We start from the raw sequence: 26742 nt of genomic DNA on the forward strand, positions 1-26742 counted from the left end.
ATATTCAGCAGAGATGCACAAAAAAACTGAACTGTGCAAACAGGACTGTATCCCACTGCTACTCTCTCTTCCAAAAATCACCAACAGCTCTCAATGCTGCATCCATCTAACAGACATACCGCCATTTCTCTGGCAAAAGGAACGGCAACCTTTTTTTATTTTTGCCCTTAACTCAGACTGCAAACCAAAACCAGTATCTGTGAATTCCTCATTAAATGTCATGCTGAGACTGTAACAGCGACATCTACAATATGTTAAAAATCCAATGACAAGAGCAAAGGATTTGTGCACAGCTGCCATTCCACTCCGTTCTCCGTCTCCTGAGCCTCAGTGGAATGGCATACAAATCAAATGTCAACAATATGTTGATGACAGAGCTACTTGCATCCTCATCTAGGTGAAAAGAGGCTGACATCCAGCTGCCTACATGTCTGGAAGGAATAAATACAAGAGGAAAGAGTTGGTTCAAATTTAATTAAATGAAGATGGTAAGAAGAAGTACTGGAGAAAGTTTTTGTGAAATAGCAAACAGCAATTTCTTCTCAGCCCATGCACAATTTCAATACAAATTGGTAAGAATTCACTTTGGCTCCCTTCCAACTAAATGACTTGGGCAAGATGACTGCACATAAATAATCTCAGATGTAGAATCATGTTTGCTATAATTTCTTAAATCTAGTTAAAACTACATACCAAACTGCACCAAAGCTAACAGTAGCTACTGTAGGGCAAATAGGCTCAAGGCTCTATCTGAACTGCAAGAGCTCTGCTCTCCAAATACTGGCCCTCATATTAAACAAAATGTCTTGGCTCTCAGTTTCACATCCCATTAAGTAAAAACATCCTGATGAGATGTCATTTGCTTTTTCTTCACATCAGTTTGCTAAAAGGGACATTGCTCCCATGTTAAACCATCACGTGAGATATTAACACAGTATCTTATGAAGGATTCTAATGAGTTTTTAGTTTCCTCTAAGCTGTGTCTTAGCAGACTTCAAGCAGACACAGCTGAATTGGTCAACACAGAAATATATCTAAGTCTTACAACAAACTATTCCTGCATATTTCTGCATCCATACTCAAATGCGCACATCTCTGCAAATCTTCATGCCATCTGCACCCCCAAGGTTGTGCTGCATTTACCAGTGATGTTGGATACAGCTCTCTTTACAGTACCCTACATAAGCAGCGTTTACCAACGTGGGTTTTAGATATGACCTGTTTTCCTAAAGATATCTGACAGAATCTGCCAATACACAGAATATATAAACTACCAGGTCTCAACCAGACAATTATGCTCCACTCTATTAAAAGGAGGGATTTCCCATTTCAGTCAAACAAGGGTTCTGTTTCCATGCCCTTTTCCTAGTATCAGCAAGTGCCTGCAGTCTGTGACTTTGCACGGCCTTTCGAAAGGCTAAAAAACATCTATGTGGTTTGACTTCTGCCAAGAGCGAAAAATTTCTCTGCGCAGTAATTGGACATATTATTTGCAGTTCTACTTGGAGTCGTCAGAAGATCACCCTGTTGACCTGAAGATGTCAAATCTTTCGCAAAAGAAGACCCAAGGGAACATACCAACACATTCTTCAACAACACAGCAAGAGGCTGGTAATTTCTTGTACACTATTCTTGTTCTCAGAAATATGTTAGTTCACACGAACTCTTTCACTGGAGGTAATGTGTTGCAGTAAGCCATCTCCTTATCTTCTCCTAACCAATTTTATTTTCACATTACCAAGGTTTCTGATAAAACTAACTTTTGCCCCAGTGAAACAGATGTGCAGGGTGTTTGCTTTCAGGATTAAAGCTTGGTTGCTTATGGCTGCAGGAGCTTGCACAGCTCACCCAGAGAATCAGTGAGTGACCTCTGCAGACAACGCTGGATACATTTTATTGACACTTGCATGAAGCTCAAAATGCAACAGCACTCAGGAAAACTGTGCCTCTTTTCACTGTGCATTGTGCTCATTAAGAGTTAATATGCTAGAACAAAAAAAGCTTGGCTTTGTGCTAAAACTCTGCAAGTCTTTCTGTTTCAGGCCCTTCTTCCTGTGGTATTTGGAATGCTCCATCTGTTTACAATGGAAGTGTACACATACTCTGTTCCATCCAGGCTATTGACTGACCACTTAATCAGAATGTTTCCCAAATCGCAGCAATCTTTTCAAGAACTAATTCTGCATCTCTACAGCCTGAATTTTTCCACATTCAAAGCAAGTGCAGCACTTGACATGGGAATTGGTTAAGTCACCTTATCCCCACAAATTGTATGATTTGCTCTTCAGCTTCATGTCAATCAAATTTTTCTATCACCTACCTCACTTTTCATATCCTCAGCTTAAAAGCTACTTTCAAGGTTTCATTTTAATTTGGATTCCAGTAATCATGTTTTGCTGATATTTACAAGTTATCTTCCTCTGGGTAGAATGAAAAACACTAAACATTGCAAGGGCATCAGCATTTGTGAATGCTAGAAATAAAACTACCTTCTGGCTGCCTTTCTCACTAGTACCCACTGCTATCAGATCCAGGGCAATATGATCCTTACTCATCCCATGTTTCTAAGGACCTTCAGCTCCATACAAGAATCTAATTTCATGTTCTTCTAAGTCCTTTAATGTCCATATATGCTGGGAAGCACATGGAATTCAAAAATCACCCTAAACCAAATAGCTTGAAAACAGACATTCTTTATTTAGAAACAAATTCCACCTATGTTTTCAAAACAGGCTACAAAACCTATCCTTCCTCCACATTTGGAGTCCTGTCTCCAAGCTTTCCATCTCTGAAACTCAAATTGCAGACAATTCCCAGCATCACTGCTATCTGTACCACCCCCAAATTAAAAGCAATTCCTTCCCTGTTCTCTCCAGCTACAGATACATTTCAGAGCTTTGCAAAAAAATCCCCCAAGAACACAAGTAATAAACACTTGATGTTCATGCATACCCTTCCTGTTAAAAGTCAACACTACTAGAAAGATTTTGTTTTTCAGACTGAAGTTTAAAAATTGTTCTTTAGCAGAGCGAGGTTTCCATGTGAAATGCTAATCAGCCGAATCTGAAGGGAGTGAGCAGAAAAAGCTTAAACCTCTACCTCACAACCACCACATTTGATGATAATTCATGACTTTATTTCTGAACAAAATTCGTAACTGTCAAATCACGACAGCCCTGACCTGTTGTGAACTCTACCCAATCTCTCTGAAATACTAGCAGCAAGATGCATACAGACAATGTAGTCTTGTACAACCAAGGTGCTCCTTAGTACAATCCCAAATTGCTATAGTTCTCAGAAAATTGCATCAACAGCCAGTGAATTTCTAGTACAATTAAATGTATAAAAGTTTCATGTAACTAAATTAATTAACTGCATCTTCAAACCTCACTTTTAACAGCAAGATGGAAGAAACTCTCCAAGCAATAGAAATCGGCATACCATTGACTGCTAGTGAAGGATGTGGAAGAAAGGTTAATCTGAATCAGAAACAATCAGAAATAATCATTGCACTGGTCAGCAGTGGCTTGGAGGCCATGTTGCCAAGCCCTACTCTACAGTTCATTGACTGCAAATCCAAAGCCAAGAGGGAGGCAGGGAGGAAGGCAGGCAGGCAGGAAGGCAGAAGAACTGTCAAACAACTTATGAGAATTCTCAAAGAATGTAATGTAGCATTTCTTTTGGGAGTTTTGGAGTAGGGTATAATTAAAATATCCACAAAATATTGCTTCAAACATGGCTCTGACTCATTTTTAATTAAGAGTTTGAGTAACAAGTGCTTTGTATTACAAGCTGTTGGCAGAGAGGCAACAAAAATGCTTTCTGATTCTCTCTAAGGTGCATATTAAATTAGATATTAAAGAATACAGTTTCACCAGGTTTCCTAAACCTTTTTGTTCTGCATGCTGGCCAAGCTATAAACAGATTTTTACTCAACTGAAAATGAATATATCAGCTGTGTTAAGGACAGTGTGCTAAGAATATGATGAAGTTTCCTACTTAAAACTCTATTTTCATTTTGCACGCCTTGAAAAGTATTACAAACTTACGAAGGAGTCTTACTGCAAAACTCAAGGCAGAGGAAATACCTGCGGTGGATGCACTAATTTTTACAACTAGACAGAGGAGCAGTATTAACAAAATTGACAGTTGTATGCTTTCTAAGCTTGGTCCTATGGACTGCATAACAACAACCAGCAGCACACCAAAATGTTGAAACAGTATTCAACATCACTCAAGAGGAAAGTTTTTTAACCAAATTAATTCAAACTGATCTAGTTGTGACCCTGTCACACATGCATAAAGCTCCAAGTCCAAAGCTGTCAGAAATAAGATATTTTTAACATCTTTAAACATTATCTGGAATAGGGGAAAACAGCTAAATAGTTAGCAAATCCTGCTAGACTGGATGGATTTCAAAACGTGGGGGAAAGGTTTTGGAAGCTATAAATACATGTGCAAGATGAAAAAAGCAACCTTTAGAATACATGCAATCCATCTGGAGAAAAAAAAATCCAGAACTACAGCAGATGAGAAAGACAGAAGTGCAATGATGTGGAGCAAGTCTAAGAAGCAAGAGTGGGAAAAAATGGTACAAAATTTTCAGTGCACCAAAACAGCAACCTCCCTGAAAACTAACGCACCCCTCAATGGTTTCTGACTGCATAAATAAAGGCTGCTATCCAAAAGGAAAATAACTATCCACTGTGGGCTTCTGGTAAAACTGTGCTTATCACATTATGTACATTTAAATACATCCCAGAACAAGGGGTAAAAAAAAGAAAAAAAAAAAAGAAAATAAGGGGTTTTTGGAGAGACTTCAAAAGAAAAAAAAAGAAAGCTGGAAGATTAAATTACAAGAGAAGATTAAAGAATACAAAGCATTACTTCACTAAATGGTGACTAAGAGCAGGGGTACAAGCATTTGAAGACATAGAGATGAAGAAATATAAATGAAACATTTAGACAGTGAGCTTGCTGATTTAGCTGGCTGCAGAAAAATGTCTCCAAAAGACAAGGGCTAGAAGCCATAGCAACTGGAGCTTAGAGCAAATGTAAAGGAGAGATGAGAGGAAGATGTGATTTTTGCTAATAGGACTTCTCTGTCTTAACTTATGATATGGTAAAAAGACTGTGGGAAGGGCTACTCCAGTTTCTGGCAGAAAAAAATACGCATTTCACTAGGATCTTAAAATAGATGAAAAAGGAACAGTACTAGGGCAAACTAGAATTTTCAAATGATCTTACAGGAGAGTGATTCCATGTACCTTGTAATCTTATATCCACACAGCTTTTACCAACTGTACCTGTAAACCAATTTGTACTTTTTTTTCTTAAAAACATTTTAATTTCTGTCTCTTTGAGAGGCTCATACCAGAATGGTAGCTCAGAACTAGGTCTGAAAAAGTGCTGACTGGTGCACCAAAGAATACCTTTATCATTTATCTTCCCTTGCCTTATAATATGGAGCAGATGATGACAACAAACAAGAGTTTCAGATCAGGTGAATCAAGGAATTTCACCCAGCGACAAGTCTGTCCCCAGTATCAGGTCACTAGACAAATGCCTCACTGCAACCCTTGTACACTGAGAAAACAGTGTATGGCCAAAAGTAATAATAATTACAGAGGCCTTTAAGAAAAAAAATATTTTAGAAAAGAAAACAACAGGACAAAAAGATTTCTCATGGAACGAGTTTCACAATGGTAAAGTTATCCCTCAAAGTGAAAATTCTGAAGATTTGTTTTTCATCTCCTAAAACAAGTCACCTGAATACATGGTCTAGAACTTGAATCCAACCCAAATTTCAGCTTTAGAAATTACTTAGTTCTGACTCCTTAACTCTCTTTGTGCATTATGAACTAGACATGGCTTTTATTACCTAGAACTATCACTGAACAGCTGTTGTGCTTCACTCATTAAGAAAGCAAGACATACAAGTTCTCAACTCTGGCAGTTAGTGAAAAGATGAAGGTTTTCCCTCAGGTACTAAATGAGCCAAAGTGGATCACAGTTCAGCTGCCACACAAAACAGAACATAAAGATAATTCCATTGCCAAATATCCTTATATATGCATTAAGAACTAACTTATAAATAGCCAGCAAAGCCTGTTTGGGAAAAGCATGGTCAACTTCAGTTTGCAGGTAGGATATGAAGCTTGGCCCCTACCCTTCCTGAAACTGTTGATGGCTGCTCTCCTAGAGGTCAGTTGCTTTTAGGAATGATAGAAAATGATCCTGAACACTCAGCTGATAAGCTGCCTCAGCAAAATCAACTGTAGTACCACAAGCAAGATGCATATCACCTGAAAAAGTACAAAAGACCTACTAGGTACTCTGAATAATGTCTAGCCCTAGGAATGTATTACAACACAGAATGTATTTGTTCATCATCATATTTAAAACAAGAGAAAAGTTTCACAGTTCTGTTGTATTTACATTCTCCTGCCATGTTTGCATACCTCTGCAATAAATTCCTTTGTGTATTCATTATTCAGTGGTTCTGGAGCGTTCTATTTCTGTTGTCAGAACCCAACAACTAACTACTAGGCTGGAGCCAAACACACACAAGCAGGATACACATATACTCACCCTCATAGAGGTTTCTCCACCATGGGGCTGTTGCAGCCTGAAAACTTGAGCAACCATGTGTTCTGTAGTGGGGTGCAACAGGATACGTCGGGAAGCCAGTCCCACCATAACATATCTGCCCATTGGAGACAGGCTCACAGAAATGGCATTAGGTCCTATGAAGAGAAGAGGGATTATTCCTCTCATGGGTTGACATCCTGCCCCTTGTTTCATCCTCACAGCTTTTTCAGTCACATAATGTATGCCATATTAATCTCATTCTTACAAGGGGTAGAGAATAGGGAGACGTGCACAAGTTACAAATTTTATAAAACACTTCCTTGTTGTAGGTGTTCTGTCACTAAGACAATGAAGTCCTTTAAGGAATTAAAAACTATTCTTCAGCAGCTCCCTCATACCAGCACCATACTTGTCCAGACCATATCACAAGCCTCTCCCCAGCAGTACTGTGTCTGTGGCTGGCTACATGGGCAACCAAATGTTTCCTGCTGCTACAATTACTGACGTTCAAGCTATTGCATTTCTTACTGATGGCTGAAGTTCTGAGGTTGTCACATCCCACCCACCCTGACTTCTTGCTGTATGCTTACCAAATCGCTTTGTGTAAAGCATCTCGCCCAAGTTGTGGGGTGCCAGAGAATATACAGCCAGTATTCCTTCATCAGGGAAGCCTCTCTGACTGCTGGGAATGAAGGCTGCCAGCAGCTGCCCATCAGCAGAGATATCACAGCTAGCATCATTGTAAATCTTGCAGTTTTGGACAAGCACATTCACAGAGGCTGCAAAGAAAGAAATGAATAGTGATTATAGCACTAAGGTTGAACGAGTACAGTAAGATGTAAACTTAATGTTGGACAATGGACAGTACATGCAAAAGGTACTCAAGACATTTAGCTTCCTCCAAAAGTTTATGAAATGTTAGTACCCTGATTAATGTATAACTTGCTCCAAAATGGAGATAAGACACTGCAACGAGCCCAGGAAATTAAATTTATTCACCTCCTGAAGCCTTCAGCCAAGAAATAATAGCAATTGCACTTTATCAAACACTGCCCTTTGTTAAGCATAACAGCATCCTTTGCAAAGGACAGCACAGTTTAAACAAGTCTCAAATCATGACACTGACAAACTCCAGCAGCATTCTCATTAGAAACAGTACGTCTTAATTCATTTCCCCTTCTCTCGTGGAGCGCCTAGTTCCCGCTCTTCTCATCTCCAATAAACAGGAGATGAGTGAAAATCTCCTCCGTGCAGATACAGACATTAATTTCTGACAGCTGATTTCCACACCCATCTTGGATAAAGTCAGTGAGAAAGGGCAGAGACTTCTCCAGCCAGTCCTCCATTTAATTATCCCAGTATTTGAGACACTCATGCGTATCAGTGAAGTAACTGTACAGCAGACTAGTGAGCAGAAATCCACAAAACAATAGTTTTATTTTAATCCCTTGCATATGAAGACTACAAGCTCTAGTACAATGAGGTTCCAAGGCCTCTAAGTGCCATCAACCCCAACAGTTCAGTGGCACCTTGTTAAGACGTGGCTAGAGTGATGTCTACTCTACCAGTCTAAACTAAATGCAGTTCAGTTTTACAGGAGATTTGAAGCTGAACCTGCATATACTATTTTTGGGATAGAGAAATTTCAGGTTCTAGTATTTTCAAACTCAAGAGTATAGAGATATTAAAAATAATAGAAATAAGACCCATGTTTGCAATATAGGAAGTTTGCATGGTAGAAGATGTCTCACGTGTTTGAAGCTACAGCACCATGTAGAACACTGCTGATTTCTACAGTCCAGAAATGATCTTCAGATGAAAAACATCAGACAGACTATGCTTAGCCCAGAAGAGGCCTTAATATGTTCAGCTACAATTGCAAGCAAGTTTCTGAAGGCACTCCTTAGTCTAGATTCCTTATTAGTTTAGCAAGTAACAGTACCAATGGCACCAACAGTACCATTCCTGTACTAACAGTAAAAGAATGCTTTGTGCATATTTCTGAATGTCCAAACTTGTAAATAAAATTAAGGCTGTAACTCAGTACTTTGACAAATCCCATCCTTTGTTTCCAACACCAGTGTAGAAGAAAGTTGCATCAGGGAACTGCTATGAGAAATTACTGATTGTTGTCTAGGTCATTTTTTTAACCAGAACAGTTTCCCAACCCAGTACACGCCATGGCTGCATAGTTGCTTGCAGCAGCACAAAAAGTACTCATAAGAAGGAAGCAGACAGGACTGCCCTTCATACAGCATTGCCGATTTAAAGCATTCACTGAACCTCATCTTTAATTCTTCTGGTCTCAAAGACCTTTCTCCTGGGAACTGCTTTCCCCTGTGGCTGAGTATCAACTTCTATCTACTGTTCCATTTAGGAAACTCTGACGAAAAAGAAGATGAGGATTAAAAGTGGACTATGTAATTACATTCTGTACTAAACCACCTACACCTGTACCCTAAATTTATTCCACCAATTTTTCAGTCTTGAAGCTGCTAAAAACAGTCATTTTCAGCCTAGTATAAACAGAAAGGTGCTGAACAGAAAAAGGTAAATAATTGTAGTCACTGTCAAGGCTGCAATACCAGTACATGAAATATACATGGCCCTTAAAGAACAGGTGGTTCAAAAGATGACAAAATTCCTGACTGCTTAGTCTGAAGCTAGTTGAACAGAAAGACAAGAGAATTAAGATTAAAGACTGTACTGCTTAATTAAAAAAAGACAGAATTAAAATGCATGCCTTTAAAAAAAATCTAGGCTTTATTTAAACACTCATTATGTCACCACAAGAGAAGATGGGCATCAACACAAGAACTGCAGTATGTACTGTGAACCAGCTAAAGGATACATGACAACAGCTTCTACCATTGTAATCCCAGTCAAACTGGGAGGATTCCTTCTGAGTGACTCATTCCAAAACTAGTCCTATTTATACTCTAGGAGCTCCAGGTTGTGTTGACAGTGGAACTCTAGGTTGTGTTGACATTTATATATTTCTGCTTCACCCAGGAACTTGAAAACATGAGAGAATCAACTTTGGCTATTGTAGCAAAAACTGAGCCATTACCCAATGTAATAGTGAAAATGACAGCAATCCTAAACTGCACTAGGGAACACAATTCCAGAAGAAATATCAGTGCTGATACACAGCCTTGTGCTGAGACCACACACAGGACCCCTGGGCACAGTTTGGGCCACCCACGTTCAAGAGCGATTAAACCCTAAATGATAACATGTCCAGCAAAGAAGATGACTGGGGAAAAGGAAACATTCATTTTATGTTCAAACAAACACAAAACACCAACACCACACCTCCCAAATAAAGGGAGGGGAGGAAATGTACTGTATTTTCAAAAACTACAGAAAGTAAGTGGCAGAAAAACATCAATTATTTTCTACAAATAATGTTGAAAACTGACCACTACTCAGGTAAGTGGGTAAAAAAAAGCACTGAGTTTGGAGATTAAAAGGTTTCAACAAAAATAGCAAGATTCTAAAACAGTCTTTTCAATAGTCATTAAAGGACCAAAGAATTTAACCAATTAGAAGACAGAATTTTAGGAACTACAGTATGTGATTCTCTAAGGCAGCAGTGAACTACTCTCCTTGGATAAGGGGTCCTTTCTCATCAATTCCTTTGTAGTGGTACTCTAATCAGCAGTGTTGTAAAAATTGGGAGAAAAAAATGGGGGAATGGGAACATACAAAAAGGTTAAGTATTGGGACTCTCACAAGACTTTACTTAAAAGAGAGCCAAGCAAGAAGACAACAAACAGAGCAAAAAAACATAGCACACATGCACAGCATTTGCTAAAGGTACATCTATGAAACAGTCCCACCACCAACCCTGCAAAAAAACTTTGATTATTGGGAAAAAAACCAACATAGTCCAGTCCATTTTTGGGGGGTCTAAGAACTGTTCTTATTCTTATTCTGCAAGATACAAAAGTTTGTCCTGCACCTCTGGGGTCTGGCTGCATTTTCCATGAGATAGCCAAGGCTTCTCAATATTCTTAATTACTGTCATTTGATGCTCAATGTTAGAAGTCACGAGGACATAGACTTGCTTCCTCAGAGCACAGGTATGGGTGTCATTTAATCATAGGATAGTTTGAGTGGAAGGGACCTTTAAAATCACATCATTTCAACCCTCCTGCCATGGGCAGGGACACCTTTGATGACATCAAGCTGCTCAGGGTCCCATCACACATTGCCTTGAACATTTCCAGGGATGGGGCATCCACCACTTCTCTGGGCAACTTCTTTCAGTATCTCATCACCCTCCAAGCAAAGAATTTTCTCCTAATACCCAACCTAAATCTTCCCTCTTTTAGTTAAAATCATTCTCCCTTGTCCTGTCATCTGCTCAAACAACAAGTCTCTCTCCACTTTTTTTCCCAAGATCCATTTAAGTATCAAAAGGCTGCCTTCTCTTCTCCAGGTTAAACAAAACCAGCTCTCTCAGCCTGTCTTCATAGTAGAAGTTCTGCAGCCCTCTGATCATCTTCGTGGCCCTCCTGTAGATTTGCTCCAGCATGTCCAGGGACAGATCCTAAACAGAACCTATTTAGCCCAGGGACCACTCTGTACTAATGAACTCCTGCTTTTCAAAGAGGTACAGGAAGTTTTAGAGAGGAAAGATACTGATTTCTCTGTAACTACTGAAAAATCAGAGTCTAGAGAATCCATGTTTTTCTCAGCTTTTGTTTTTGTTTTTAATCCAATCAAACTTGTTTTTGTTTTTTAATCCAATCAAACTTGGACATTCCTAAGATAAAATTCCACACTTTTATTTTTGCAAGTTAAGAAATGTTTATATTGTGTACCATTTACTGATTTGGAGATATCGCCATGTTTTGTATATATCCTCATAGTTCCATGGCCATTTTTTTCATTTCCAGGTCTCTAATTCTCTTCCTCATCTAGGATTTACTGTATGTCTTTTTACAACAATGTTGGGTTTGGATCAGCAGTCACTCAGAGTCAATCACATAGCACATGTTCACTCATTTTCTATCTAATGGATTTTCCCCACACACCTGCTTCCTTTTCCAGCACAGCAAAGAGGTTTTTGGTGAGCAGTCCACAATGAAGATCAACATGAATGGATATCATCCTGTTTTTAAAGTTTGCTGCATACGTTGAATGTCTCTTAGCAAAACATAATAGGTGAGCCCTCCTGCCAAAAGAGAACTGTCTTTCCACCTTGATGTGTGCTGGGAACATATTACAGATGCAAGTTGTGCTTAACAGGAAAGAGAGCTACTTATTTCACTCTTTCATCACCTGATTCACACTGGCATTACTGTTATCTGCTTTGCCCTCATTTACGAAGGATGAGGATTCAGGTAACACCTACATCTGGAACCAAGAGAGCCTACTGTGCAAGCAGAAAAAGTCTAAATGTGACAGGTGGAAATCTCAGCAAGGTTTCATTTTAAGGACAGCATTTACAAGGTTCTCAAGAGATGAGAAAGATAAACATACCCATGCATTCAACAAAGCCAGAGGCTATTTGATTTCTTTGAGCTTGCAGCCTGATCTACGAAGATTAAGCCAATAAGGAAGATTTTAGGGGGAAAATTATTGCTATTTTTGGAAAACTACTGCAAGAAGACTGCCCTTTTATCTCCTGTTTTCTTTTGTTGTTAGTGCAACCACAGAACTGACAAAACAGATCAAAAGAAACATCAGAGAACAAATTAATCAAGCTGTTGTGCCAACTTGGACATTAATTATGCTTGAAGCTGGGAAAGGCCTGGAATGCCAGCCGCAGTAGCACTGTTTGCCAAAGGAAAACTGTGCTGGACACACCATCCACTCCTAGCCACCCTTAGAGATAGCTCCCAACTCTCCTAACAGCTGCTCCTATTTAAAAATTTGTTTAATATTTCTTTTTTCTTCTACTAAGCTACCCTGCATTCCACTGTGGATCAGTAACTATTGATCAAATCACCTTCCTCAAGACCCAAGCAGTATTAGAACAGGATGAACTCCAGATTCCTAAACGAGACCAGTTCAACACCAGAAACTGGCAAGAAACTGAAATTATGAGCAGTGAGTAGCATGAGAGAAACTACATTAAAAATATAAACAAGAGAGAAAGACTTCAAATATTTTATTATGAAAAGCCTGTTTTCACTGTTTTCAATACTTAGTTGCAGGAATTTTAAGGATATGCAACACTCACTAGAAGAATATTAAATAAATGCAGAAATAGCAGTGTCTCTGCTGTCAAATAAATTCTCCACCCCAATGCTGATATGACTGACAATTTCAATATAAGACCGGGTCATGTTTATTTCAGAGCTATTAAAAGCAAAACTGGCAAAAGGAGAAAAGAAATCTGAAGCTATCCTTCTGCATTTTGCAATTAAAAGAGAAAGACAGGGCTGAGACTAAAATTCCTCAAGTCCCTGCACAGCCATTTTCCTAGGACTGCCAGGATCTGCTTTTGTGTGCTCTTGCTGGACTGAGCCTCAGGAAGGTTGCTGCTGCAGAGCCACATCCTGAGCCCAAGGCTTCCAAGAGGGCTGGGGCCCAGACACTGAGATCACACGACTGCACTAATCTCACTGCTGTCACCTACTCAGATGCATCCGCTTCAGTGGAAAACATCCTACTTCCAAACTATCTTTTCTTTGTTTAACTGTTACAGGAAGAAGAGCTGCTCAGAGATGGAGGTTGGCCACAGAGTCATTGCTTTGATGGAGAGAGGAGCTGGCAGGCAGTCCCAAACTTCAGCTGCATCATTTCATCTGCCTGAACTCCAAACCAGTTGTGGCTTAAGCCAGTCCCAGGAGGTACAATAGACCTCTCTGTGTAAGCAGATTATCTCACAGGACCACCTCTGAATTATAGGAAACAATGGAAGGAAAAAAAGGAGCTACTGAAGTCATATACCTTACTGAGAAAATAGTTTATTTCCAATATCATGAAGAATCACAAAAAACTCATCCAATCCACTGCTCCTCATTTGAGATTATGAGAATCCCAAACATTCTGAGCTGGAAGGGACCCACAAGGATCATCAAGACCAGCTCTGAAGTGAATGGCCCATATGTGGATTGAACCCACAACACTGATGTTCTCAGCACCATGCTCTCCTATCTCTAAGTCATGCACCTTGGCAAACTTGCAGCTTGCCTTTGTTCTGTGCCTAGGCAAGCTTGGCAAATACCTGGCTTAGAATAAACACAGCTGCTACATCTTCATACATCCCTACTACACCCTGGCAGGAGATAAGGTTAACAGACTAGAAATGCCAGGATTGCGCTCAGCATATAAAAGACGAGTAAAAATGAATATTTCCAAATGGTCACACGACAAAATGGACAAGCCAAAAACAATGAAGCACAGCATGGGGAGTTGGAAGGGCTGGGGATGGACTTGTAGCTGGAATGCGGCCCACAAGAAGGACACAATGACAACAGAAACCATACCCACTTTCCAGCTAATTGGAAACTTTTTCAGAATAAAAGCATCCTGGTAGGTGAAAGGGAGAAGATTGAAACACTGATGTATTGAGCAGCAGATGGTTCCTAATTTCTATGGAATGTGATAAATTATAAACAAACATCTTATGTTGGGTTTTTTTTTGTTGTTGTTTCTTTTTAATTAACAGCCTTCTCCTCAGCAGCCAGATGAGGCAAAAAAATAAGCTATGAGCAGCTGAAGCACTCTTCAATCACTCTACACCTCGCAGAGAAGTCCCAAAGAATTTAAGTTGCTTCCCCCTCTGACTTCATCTTTATTCTCTTCCAGAGTCTGGCAGGACCTCCAAAAATATTGCCACCATGTGGCAAAACTTTGCCTTGAGTACCAACCCTTACAAGAAACCGTGAGGGAATGTGGTCCATATGGGTGATCCACACTGTTCAAAGGGATCGTCCACACCATAGAACATCACACCCAGAGTATAAACTGGGGGAGTCTGCCACAAGGGGCCAATCACTCTTTGAGAATGGGATGGGCACTGGTCAGTGGGTGGTGAGTTGTGCACCACTTGTGTTCCTTGGGTTTTATTCCCTGCCCCACTTCCCCTCTGTCTCCTCTCACCCTTCCTCACCCCCCTCTTTTCATTACTACTATTGCTATTGTTCTTATTAACTTTATTTCAATTATAAACTGGTTTTATTTCAACCCCCAAGTTTTACCTTTTTCTGCTTGCCCTTCCTAGCCTGAGGAGGCAGGAAGGAAGTGAGGAAGTGGATGCATGGGGCTAAACCATGACAGCCAGACCGGGTGAAGCTTTCAACAACCTGATCTACTGAAAGATGTTTCTGTTCACAGAAGGGGAGGTGAATGAGACAATGTTTAAAATTCCATTCCAGCCAAAACTATTCTTTGATTCTGTGATTTTGATTCTCTGCATCTCTCCTACTGCAGTGCCACCATACATTCTCCTTTTGCGGGTTCTTTAAGCAGCAGGACACTACGCCACAGAGACATCTATTGTCAGATATGCAATTTCTGGAAATGTAGAACACACAGATCTGGGACTGTGAGAGTTCTTCTCAATTAATTTTAGTGACTACCTGTGAAAGCAGAAGTCTTTCTGAAAACAGAATCAATCCCTGTTCTCCCTAAAAAAGTCAATCCCTTAAAGTAGAACCCAATCTGCTTTTGCTGAGAAATCAAGCAGTGAGTTGCACATATGCACAGAGATGGCCTAAGCTAAAAATCACTTGCACAAAGGAACATTCATGAATATCTACTTCTTATCATCATCCCAGGCTGCCACAAACATTTCTGCAGCTGTGCAACAAGCTATATCAGGATTGCATTCTGGGTTAAAAATAGTCTTTCTAGTCAAGTTAGTTTTAGCCCTGAAAATGTCATTCTTTGATCAGCTGACCACAAGTATCAAACATGCTTGTGCCTGCATAAGGAAGTCTTTTCCAATGTGAGAGCTAGCTTATGCCATAGAACACATATGAAACTGTGGTCTAATTTTCACAAAATGAATGAGAAAATAAATTAAATCAGCAATATTGCTCAGATATTGCTCAAATATTGCTGATTCAAAAATAGCTTTTACCTGAGAAACAGGACTAATCACTGCTTTTGCAAATGACTAGAAGTTACATTTAGTTCCCTGGGCTTCTAACACTCTGGTAAGCAACAGAGTAGGGTCCTGATTCCCAAAATGTATTGCAGCACTTTAACACACACGAATGTCAATAACTTAGAGAAATCATACACAGTTCATGCGCAGGTTCTAATTTAAAGTTATAAAGACAGTATTTCTCTAGGAACTTGTTAGTAAGAGAATGAAGACATTGAATACAGAATTCTAAGAGAATGGTACATGCCCGCGAAAAGGCTCACAAAAAACAAGCCCTGTTTGCACATGGATTTGCTGATTGCAAGAATACACAAGGTATATAGAGTGGAACAGCTCTACAAGCTTTTAGTCAACTTCCTCAAAGGACTAAGCATTTTACAGTTCCCAATGCAACACAACAAACAAGACCTGAAACACACAGCTGCCTTTGAAAGATCCTAGAGCTTACCCTAGCTCTGGTTAGCATAGACTTAAAATAAGGCACTGGTGTCTTTTCCAACTTACCATTGCTGATTTCAGGCAGATCAAACTTAGTGAAGTCCCACCATTGCAGCCGGTAGGTGGTGTTGGCAATGTTGCTGGCCACAGCTGATTGTCCATCCCCAATCACAGCACCTACAGAACAGGGGGAAATAATTAGCAATTTAACCTCTACAAGAATAACAAGAAAAAAAAAAAAAGCTGGGGAGACAAAACCATAGAAAACCTTTCAAAATCCAATACTCAAAAATCTAGATTTTTAAAGTAACCTTATTTACAGAAATGGCAGCACGGCCTCAACAAGCCAGAGAGAACAGGAAATTAACAGGAAAGCATCTCCCTGCAACACATTTCTGAAAGAAAATAAAGTTGATAAGAGATAAGAGTTGCCCAGGAACACAAGGCAAAATCCTAATCAATTCATTTGGTGCAAATGCATTCTACTTATCAACAGTGAAGCTGTATTTTCACAGACCCAAAACTGTCTAGTACAGCTATGAAGGCATATCAGAATACCAACGGAGGAAAAGCATTGCCCTGGGAAATTACACAGATTTGTGGACATAATCACTGCTCCTACTGTAAACTTCACTCAGAAGATAGAGGTTGCTTACAGTATTTGTCACATAGTAAGGGTTGTAACAAAATATGGGCCTGGAAAACCTAGGAGCTGGCCCTTTGCTGCTTTGTGTGGCCCAGCCTACAGCAGGCAAGGGCTGCTCTGACACCATGACTGTTCCTAACAGCCCCAGGATTTGGGCAACAGCCTAAAATCAAAAGGCTAAGCATAATTCTAGAAACTATCACAAAGAACCTATATTTCCCAGCACAAAGGAACAGCCACTGGTTACTCAAATCAGCACACATTTGAGAAAGCTGAGACACATCAAATGGGACTCCCAGGGAGATGGAGACAAGAGACAGCTCATCCATGGTAGTACTACAGTCAAAAATGTCATGCTATTTGCAGTCTCTAAGGCCTTCATGGACAGGCAACCCATGTCCTACACACACATCCTGGCAACCAGAGAAATCCAGTGTCACAGAGTTTGGTAAGGGAGAGCAAAGCAACATCACTCCCAAGCACAACTGACTAAAAGCAAAGCCTCCATGTCTACACAGTCTGTATTTCAGCATCTCCCCACTCCTGTGGGAAGTACACAGCGAAGTCAGTGCCTTCACTCTCCTAGAAGGGTTGGCTCAGGACATTGCTGCCACAGCAGCAGTAATAGAAGAGACATCACTTAGACAACTCCGTCAGACACCTGAGCAGAGTTAAGAGCTTGCTACCTGCTACTAAGTTAAACTGGTGTGGAGGAAGATGGAGAGAGTAGGATGGCTGGATAGTTACTTTTCTTATAAAATTCCAAAAGACCACTCAGGCACGAGAGAAAAAGAAAAGAAAGAAGAGAAAGAAGAGAAAGAAGAGAAAGGAAAGAAAGAAAAGAAAGAAGAGAAAGAAACCCAAAATGCCTGAACACACAAATACATCAACAGGTTTTATGCTTTCTCAGTAAAGCAAAGAACAAGGTGAGCAGGGTAAAGTAAGTAAGCAAATTCTAAACTGGTGCTGATAAACAAATACACCAAGAAAGCTGCTTGAGTCCTGATTTTTGCTTCTAGGGAAAGCTCAGAAATATACCAAGAAGAAGACTTGTCTGAGCAGACAGCTTTACCCTGTGCACTCAACTCTGTCTCCAGAGGCCTCCAGCAATCAACCAACCTCCATTGTACATTTGCTGCATCTCTGTACCTGCCTCTGTCAGACATGCACGGATCACTTGGAGAGCAGAATTAAAAACATTTCCATTGCTGTAACATATGCCCAAGGCCTTGTTTTCTATATCCCTCAAAACAAAGGGCTCCTCTGAAGAGAAGATATGCACTGGAGAAAGCAGATTCAATGAATTAATGAAATTACAGTTGGCAACCAGAAGTAGGACAATTAAATTTTATGTTGCTTCATCTTTAAAAGTCTTCTCACTGGATTTGGTACACAAAGGCAGCTCTTCTGCTGTCTTGCCTTTAGCCCTCAGGAAGGGAAGAGAAAAACAGGTGCTCTACAAATGTGAAGCAGTGGGACCTCCTGCAGGGAAACAGTAACTCGCATCACAAGCAAGGTAGCAGCTGCCTTACAGGACTGAGTAAGGCAGGGAAAACACTCTGTGAAGACAGGCAACAGAAATTCTACCAAGGGCACATAATTCCAGAATATTGATCTTATCACGGATGATTGTAACAAAGTTACATCATCTGTTTTGCAATGAGAACAACCTTCACAGGTGTAACAAGCAAAATATAAAATGGAGAAGAATTTACCTTAGGAGAACAATCATGCTCTCCCTCTACATCAGAGAAGCTTAGCAAAATCACTAACTGCTCCACAAACAGTAAATTCATCTGGCTCACACAATTGCTGCACCTACTGCTAAAAGTACCATTAAAAGCAGCTGGCAAGCAGATTTGGTTTTTTTCTGTAAAATTTCTCATCTTTGCATCCCTTTCCCTGTAAGGTGAAGAGGATGCGAGGTTTAAATGAACGCCATAACTAGCCTTCAAGTTATGGTGTTCATTTGAACCTTGCACCCTCTTCACCTCCAAAGGCAGTCACATCACATGAGAAATTAACAGTGGAAAAAAGCACACAGAGAAATTAACAGTGGAAAAAAGCAGTACTGCCCCATCTACAGGACAGCCCCACGCAAATTTCAGAGCTAGCACAAGCTGTTGAGTAATGCTAATGCTGCAGGTAACAGATACCTTTATCAAAAAGATTAGGACACAGGCAAACACAGTTCTTAGTGTGAAAGGTCATGTTCAGAAAAATTTGGTCCATTTCTTGAAGGCTTCAAACCAGTGTAACTAACACTAATCAGAAATCCATGATCTACATCTTTTATTAAGTAATTATCTCCACTTATACTAATTATGTAATTGAGGAGTGCAATTATTAAATTATATCTATATACATATAACAAAGTGGCATAACATTTGTATTACAAGTCCTGCCAGATGCCTCCCACATGCATGCACTGTCCTACAGTAAAGATGATTAAAAGCATGTAAACATTTCAGACAATGAATTAGGGGAGGAAAATACCCCGTAGCACAGAAATATGCCATCCTAACCTGTGTTGTCCTCTTTGGCTTATGGGAAACATTTTAGACTACACCTGGAAGACTCAGGAAAGTGAAAATCCTCACTAGAGAGCTTTTGTTCACTGTGCAGCATGAGAACTCATTCTCAGCTGGGTTTGCCCAGTCAGGGTTTCAGTGTGGATGAGAGGAGAAGGTGCTGTTGCTTGTCAAGTATATGTAACCTAGAGGCAAACAACACAGTGTATCTTCTTAAATTTGGGCAGCAACAGATCAGCTCTTACAAGCACCTGACAGTCCTGATTCCTGGGTCTTCCACTGTTTGATGGGATCACAAATGACTGCAGTGGGTACCCAAGGGTCTTGGGCTTGTCATCCTCACGAACAGAACGACCTTTTTCTGCAGAGATGATGTAGATTTCAAAATGCTGAAATCCAATGCAAGGGCCAATTGAAATGCAGTGAATGTAGGTTTGATTGGCAGCTTTCCTGCGTCTGTCTATCACTGCGTAATAAACACTGGATGATGGCAGAAATGAAGATAAATGCTTTCAGCAGCCCCCCTTTTCCCCTCCACCACCCTGAACTCCATCCACTCCCACTCAGCACATGACAAAAGACTTTAAAGAGTTGGGGGGGAAGAAAGTCTTAACAAAGACTTAAATAAAAAAATCCTCAAATCTTTTCTTATAGGCCACCTACATGTGACAGATATTTATCCATCAGTCTCAACCTCCTCAGAGGATCCAACATATCTTGGCATACGGAGAAATGAACCTTTGCCAGTCAACTATTGCTCATTTATGAATCAAGCCATGCAAGCCAATGTCTGAGTTCAGACTGAAAGGAAAAAAGGGGTGCAAAACCAGTTCCCTTGGCACTCCAGCACTCCCTCAGTGAAAAGCAGGCTAACTTCAGAATACTACTATCAAACTTTCAGAAGAACAACTAATACTCTAGAGCTACATAGGCTTTGGGGTACACATTTTGGGAACATGGAACATCTACACAGCATGGGATTTTCTTTTCCATGTATTTAACAGAAATCAGAATTCAAATTTTTTCTAGGCTAGAACCTTTAGCCTTAATTTGTTAGTATCTATCAGGTCCCCTTGTAATAAAAGAAAATTTTATTATAATGCTTACAGATAAGCCTGAGGAAGCTGGAGAAACCCCTTAGCTAATTTGTGACTCAGTTTGAGGGAGTGACTAGTCCCTGGTATAAAATTCCCCCTTGATTAGTACTCAAATCTCAAAGTATGAGTACCTTTGAAAGGTAATTTCTCTTTATGAAACCATTTGCAACTGTAGCTGAACTGGGTTTATCTATACTTGTAGAAAGGATCTGTCAGAATTGATGGGTTTTACATTTACTTATTCTAGATTTACTACAATCCAGGCTCCAGGAAGTCCAAAACACAGAACAAATCTATTTGACAAACCAAGGATAAGACTCTCTGCTGCAAGAATACACCAGATTCTCTCAACCAGTTTGAAACAATTTGAATTCTGGCAAAATGATTTCTAAAGTCTAGTGGAGATGCAACAGGTTCTTATACATTTCCAGCCCTCAAGTATTTTATGGGACAGCCTAGTTTAGGGGACCACCTTTGAAGACAGTAAATATATTAAATTCTGAATGTGAATTTGACAAGCCCCAGCAAATCTCTGTTCCAGGCTACCTCGAAGGCACAGCCTTTGAAGTGGATGAGCTATCTATCTCAAACTGGGCTAATGCTCTAGAAACAGTATGCAGAGCAACCTGGTATTTTCAACCATTTCTTTTGCTTGTTCTTCAATGTACAAGCAAGCTGTAAATAGGAAACGGACAAAATGATTTTCATGAATGGATGCACAATATGCTACTAAGAGTAGTTCAGCATATGCTAAGCACTGAAAGGATCTGAGATTCAACATTAACTGAGAAAGCCTCTAAGAGGTCTATGCTCTCTGAAGGATGAACCTTCAAAAGGCTATTATTTTTTCTTTATTCCAGATGTATAAAATAAGAAGAAATGTAATTTCCCATTCATGTTCATTCCCACTGCAAAATTTCCTTTCAAAAGGGGCAAGGCTTAGCATGCCTAGTTCCACAGACCTATCAGCTATGGGAACTGGAGCAGGGCTCAGCTGTAGGTAAGTGAAGATGACCATCCTAATAGGAGCCAGTTAAGTACCCAAGGGGTCCACTTATATTGAGAACAATGCAAACATCATATAGGAAAGGGAATTTTTCAGCCACAAGTTTTAGACTTCAAAAGGAAATCAGTTAATTTGCAACAAGCATAAACAATAGAAGAACAGATGCCTGGCCAAAAGCCTTCACCTTCAACAGAGTCAAGATGGCTTCTTGACGTCTTAGCTTCCTATATTTTATTTCTTTGTTGGATCATCTAACAATTAATAGAGAAATGTGTCTAGCAAGCATTTGTCTTTGATGGTAGAGTCCAGTTTTCCCTCAGGGAAACTAGAAGACATTAAGATCCTTTTCAAATGCATCCCCTCTTACCTGTGTTGCTTGCATTTCATCAAGCAAGCTGGCAATTCTTCTCCTTAAGAGAATTCACACTCTGTTGCTGTTCACTACAGAGATTCCCCATCTCATGTCACCCTGCTACACATGAAAATTGGAAAATCTGATATGCAACAGCACAGACAGTTTCCTGAAAGAGCAAAAGGTGAGCCAATAATATTTGCACAGAATTGAGGATGAGGCAAATTCTGTACTCTGTGAAAAATAAATTCTCTTATTACAGCCTTTGTGTATACATAATGTCTCTGTTTAGGACGGTCTCATCCTACTCAGGGTGACCAATAAAGAACAAGCAGTTTCATTTCCTTGCTGTAGCTACATCAAACCTCTCAGCTTCTGGTAGCAACAGATTGTGGCCTAAGTCTCCCAGCTGACAAGAACTTTCTCCAACCATCCAATATCAGGTATGCACTGCTGAACAGAAAAAACCTCAAACAAACTGTGAGGAATACACAGAATTCCTTCCTTCTACCTCCCACATCTCTACCAATCAGCACCCCAAGTACAGTGCTGCCACAATAAAAGACTGACAGGATTTAAACAGTATCTGCACCCTATCTTTTATCTGCAAGATTCATAATCTCTTATGCCATAGAAGAAAAAAAAAAGGCAAAAAAACCCAATCCCAGAACACAACAAAACAGAGAGAAATACCACCTAAACCATGGGCAGGCCAGTGTATTACTTACACATCACCTTAGTGCTAGAAAGGAGAAGGGACAAATGACACAACCAAGATCTTGATTTTGGCAAGAAACCAAGTAAGTGAACAGAAAGTAACAGTTGCATATTGTTAGTGATACATAATTATTTAGCTTATGCACAGTTTGCAAGTCCATTCTTTCAGGGTAGTAAGCGCAATTCACCAGAGAACCGAAAATCTTATTTGCAAAACAAGCAGAGCTCTAAGTCTTAGTAATGCTCTTACATCTGTACAACTCAAATGAAGGTCTTAAATGCTACTTTCTTCTTTATAAGAAAAATCCTGTTTAGGTTCAGCTATTTGTGTTCTCATTAGTAATTTATGATGCTTTTACCTGCAGTGGATGGGAAGTTCCTTGGGAAGGCTCCACTGCACTATTGCTTTACACCGTGTAACAGCAGGCACACATACACGTTTAAAGGAGCAAACCACCAGTTGTTTAGGAACCATCATGAAACTCCTGGAATTCTGATGCTGGATACAGTACTGGAATGGCATGTAAAGAGATACAGGTGCTCCATGAAGCTCTCAAGTAAAAATAAGTGTCATGGGTCTAGACAAGTGAAAAGAAATCTTTCTGCAAATTGAGATGCTGCAACATTGAAAGAGTTTAGCGGGAAAGCGTTATGGATATAAAAGAAACACCTATTACCCTTGGCTGAAACAATCTGCAAGCTGTTTGAGAAGTGGGTGGTCAAACAAGCTCTCTCTCTTTTCATTTAGGCCCCTTGCTGGGAAGGATAGTCAAAGCTGGAGTCTTCATATCAGCAAACTGCTGGAGCTGCTAAACTTGTTTTGAGATCCCTTCTTTATTTCCACACGGTAGTGGCATGTGTTAAAAGCATGCCTCACACTACCATATGATTCAGGCAGTAAAACATGTTTCCTTCAGTACAGCCTTTTAGGGAAAAGATTCAAGCACTAAAAATATATTCCAGTCTGCATTTCATTTAACTAATGTTTTGGTTTGACCTTTTCTGCATACTTGCAGCCTTTTATGCGTTTTGTCTGTATGCATTTAAGAACCCCTAACATAAAACAATGAGTAAATGGTTGGAGAAAGGGATTTACACTTTCTTCATGATTTCTATTACAAAATTCTCTGAAATCTTAAGAAATCAGCTATAGAGCCATCAAGCTACTGCCCAGGAATGGGAGTCTGATATCTACTAACTGGAAAATACTGGAAAAATGAAGACAGTCTTTATCTTGTCAGTGTGAAGATAAACAATAATTTGGGTTGCAGGCATTTCTGCATCTGGAGGTCCACATCTACTAAAAAACCAGTAAGATAATACATTTGAAATCTGCTCCAAAGCAACTGATTCTGCAAAGGATAAAGAGTTTTGCAAATTAATAAAGGGCAGGGTGGGGAAAGTAGTGAATGAGTCCAAGACATGCTGACAGATGAAAAGGCAGAAGAGAGCTGAACTCTGCAGTCTCTAGAGAAATGTGTATTCACTTCCTTCACCTCTGAATCCACACATGCAGGCATGTTCACACCCCTGCTTCGTTGTCAATTTCCAGAAATAGAAGGTGACTCTCCAAATCAAAATGTCGTATCTCTCCTGCCAGAATTCAATGAAATCCCTGGCAATGTGAACTAGGAAGGTCTCAATAGCTAATGTGTGGTCTGTGTGTCTGGGGTTCCTCCCTCTGCTTACTCTGCAACTCGTCATGCCTCTGCTCTCTCCCATCACTAAGTCCCTTGCACCATTACCAAGCCTGTCATTAAATGCTTTTTAACCTTCACATCTGTGTTTATTCTCTGCACAAAACCAGAGTGGAATCTGTGCCTGGCAGGCATTTCCTTTTGTAAAACTCCTTCTTCTTTCCTTTTCTGACTTTTCAGAGCATGAAATGTGCCTGCTAATCCTAATTGCTGCAGATGGAGAGTCTCGCAGAGACCAGACAAAGGGGGCATCCTTCCACCAAGCAGCTGTGAGCAGGCACCAGACTCTTAAGCTCTCCGGTTTCCAGAGCTCCCATCTCATTTTGCCACATTTCTGAAGAACACAAGGACAAACTTCCACAAGTAGCTATACCAGAAAGGGGGACTTGCCTTCCAAGACTTATCCTCTCCTGCCTAAATAGCCCTCCCAGCTCAAGAGCATACCTGAGCTTATTGTGTGACCTGACTCAGGGTGGGCAGTCCTCAAATACTGCTGCTATATGTCAAAGAAAAAAGCAAAATCTCTATCTTTTAAGGGTCATTTGCCTGTCTATATCCCAACATCAGCTCTCTTATCAAAGAAAAACTTTTTAAGGTCCCACTGGCACATCCACACAGTTGCCCTTTCCATTAGCAGGGTCTCGGCCAGTAACAGAGGCACTGAGAAACTGAATCAGTATGCTATTAAGACATTTTTGCTGCCAAAAGCCATTGAAGAAGTTGCCTTTCTAGCTTAGTAGTGTTTGGATTCCAGTGTAGCAACAAAAAACTGCTTCAGAGGGTTGCTGCCACTTAACCAGAATATCCTTACCACCCAAGGCTAATGCTTGGCCCCTCCACAGTTGCCACATCGCACTGTCTATGAGGTCTACTGCAGTTCACTCATCTAACATAGATGTTAACATGTATCAGACTGATCCAGTGTTGCCAAAACTGTTGTATATAATTTAAGATAATTGAGAGGTTTTGCAATTTCTTGTCATTGAGACCGTGTGCCAAGAGCGTTGCCACCTCTAGCCCATATATTCCACTCAGGTTATACTTTATCCATCAATTCCATAGTTTGTTAGTGTGGCCACAGTTTTGGTTCACACTAAGTAATTCCCCTTCCTAAGAGGCTCAAATAATGTTCTAACAGCGCTCCCATCTAACCAATATAGCTACACCAACAGACAGATGTAGAATAGACACAAAAATAACAAGTCAAACTGCTTTCTACAGAAAAGCCCTTTCCATTGTGAGTGTGCATTTTAACTACATGAAAACCTATTAATCCAAACAAATCAGCAAGCCAAATTCCAGCTACCACCTCTGCAGCTCTTACTGCAAGAATGTGTGCTTAGCACAACTTGAAATGTGCATGTCTTATAACAAAACACCCATCTGCAGTTGAGAGAAAACCTCAGCAATGTCTTTGTAGAGCACCTGCATGCCTTATCAACCATCACATTGCAAAAATACAAAGTTTTACTAATTCAAGAAGCAGTAGGTTCCCTGGAAGGGTTTAAATTCTGCAGGTTTAACTGTGTATCAGTACAACAACAAGCTTCCACACTGGAGCCACTTTTTGTTGTGGAAATAGCACACATAGTATTAATAGAAGTGCCAAGCACAAAAATGTATTCAAAGGCTTGTACTTGCCAGTGAATGGAAGACTTGCAAAAGTTATTACTATCCTTAAACATATTTCAGGACTGCTGTATTACAGCACCAGCCCTGTGCACCCCCTACCTGTAATGAAAACGCTGTGTCAGTTTAGCGACACAGACTGAATCTGCACAATACAGAGCACTAGCTAAACATGTTCAGAGGTGGATTTTCACAGGAATAATATCTTCTGAGCAGGACACATCATAAAGTATCACCAATCTAAAGAACAAGAAGAAAAGGCAGGACAGAAACAAATTAAGCAGACAGACTTGCTGTTAGCTGGCTAAAGCAGTGAACAGACACACAACCTAAAGAAAGCAGAAAGTGAGCAAGCTGAGAAAGCACAAAATCTAACGGGAGTTTAACTCTTGTGAAGGCAGATTAAAATAGATTAAATTTAAAGCATGGTGAGATGGAAAGGAGGAAGCCCAGGCTGGAAGAATGTAATATGGAGACCACATTATTCCAACTGAAACAGAACGAAGTAAAAGAAACCTACAGCAAATAAAGTACTTCACTATCACAATGTTCTGAACACTTTCTCATGGAACACCCACTTTGAGGGTGGTTTGGCATGATGTAGATGACAGCAATGGAAACAAGACTCATTCCTTATTGCCACTAGCTTTAATGCATAAAGCACGTTGCTGCACCCCAGCCAGGGCGCAGGGATCTCTGTTTGAAGCCAATGCAGAGACTCAGGCTCAAGGGGTGACCCAGATCCCAGAGTATGCAGAGCAGCACGGACACAGCACGATAGTCCACAACTTGACAGACCAAGTGTAACAATGTGGAAGCAACCATGCAACATTTGGAACAGTGACACAGCATAAGGGCTCCCAGAAGTCAGGACTCCATCAAGAAGTTTGGCCAAACTCATAACCTTGCAGTGACTTCTGTAAAATCTGTGCCACAGCTCAGCTCATCACAGACAGTTCCAACCCACT

At 40.2% G+C, this 26742-nt stretch overlaps 1 protein-coding gene across 1 annotated transcript in view; it reads right to left on the minus strand.

The window, feature by feature from the left end:
* AMBRA1 (autophagy and beclin 1 regulator 1) overlaps positions 1-26742 on the minus strand; it is a 116814-nt gene that overhangs the window by 35703 nt on the left and 54369 nt on the right. Inside the window, 3 exon segments of the mRNA XM_005419436.2 lie at positions 6592-6746; positions 7182-7370; positions 16166-16276. Of these exon segments, the coding sequence (XP_005419493.1) occupies positions 6592-6746; positions 7182-7370; positions 16166-16276 (455 nt within the window).

The sequence above is a fragment of the Geospiza fortis genome, unplaced genomic scaffold (genome assembly GCF_000277835.1).
Source record: "Geospiza fortis unplaced genomic scaffold, GeoFor_1.0 scaffold66, whole genome shotgun sequence".
Taxonomy (NCBI): domain Eukaryota; kingdom Metazoa; phylum Chordata; class Aves; order Passeriformes; family Thraupidae; genus Geospiza; species Geospiza fortis.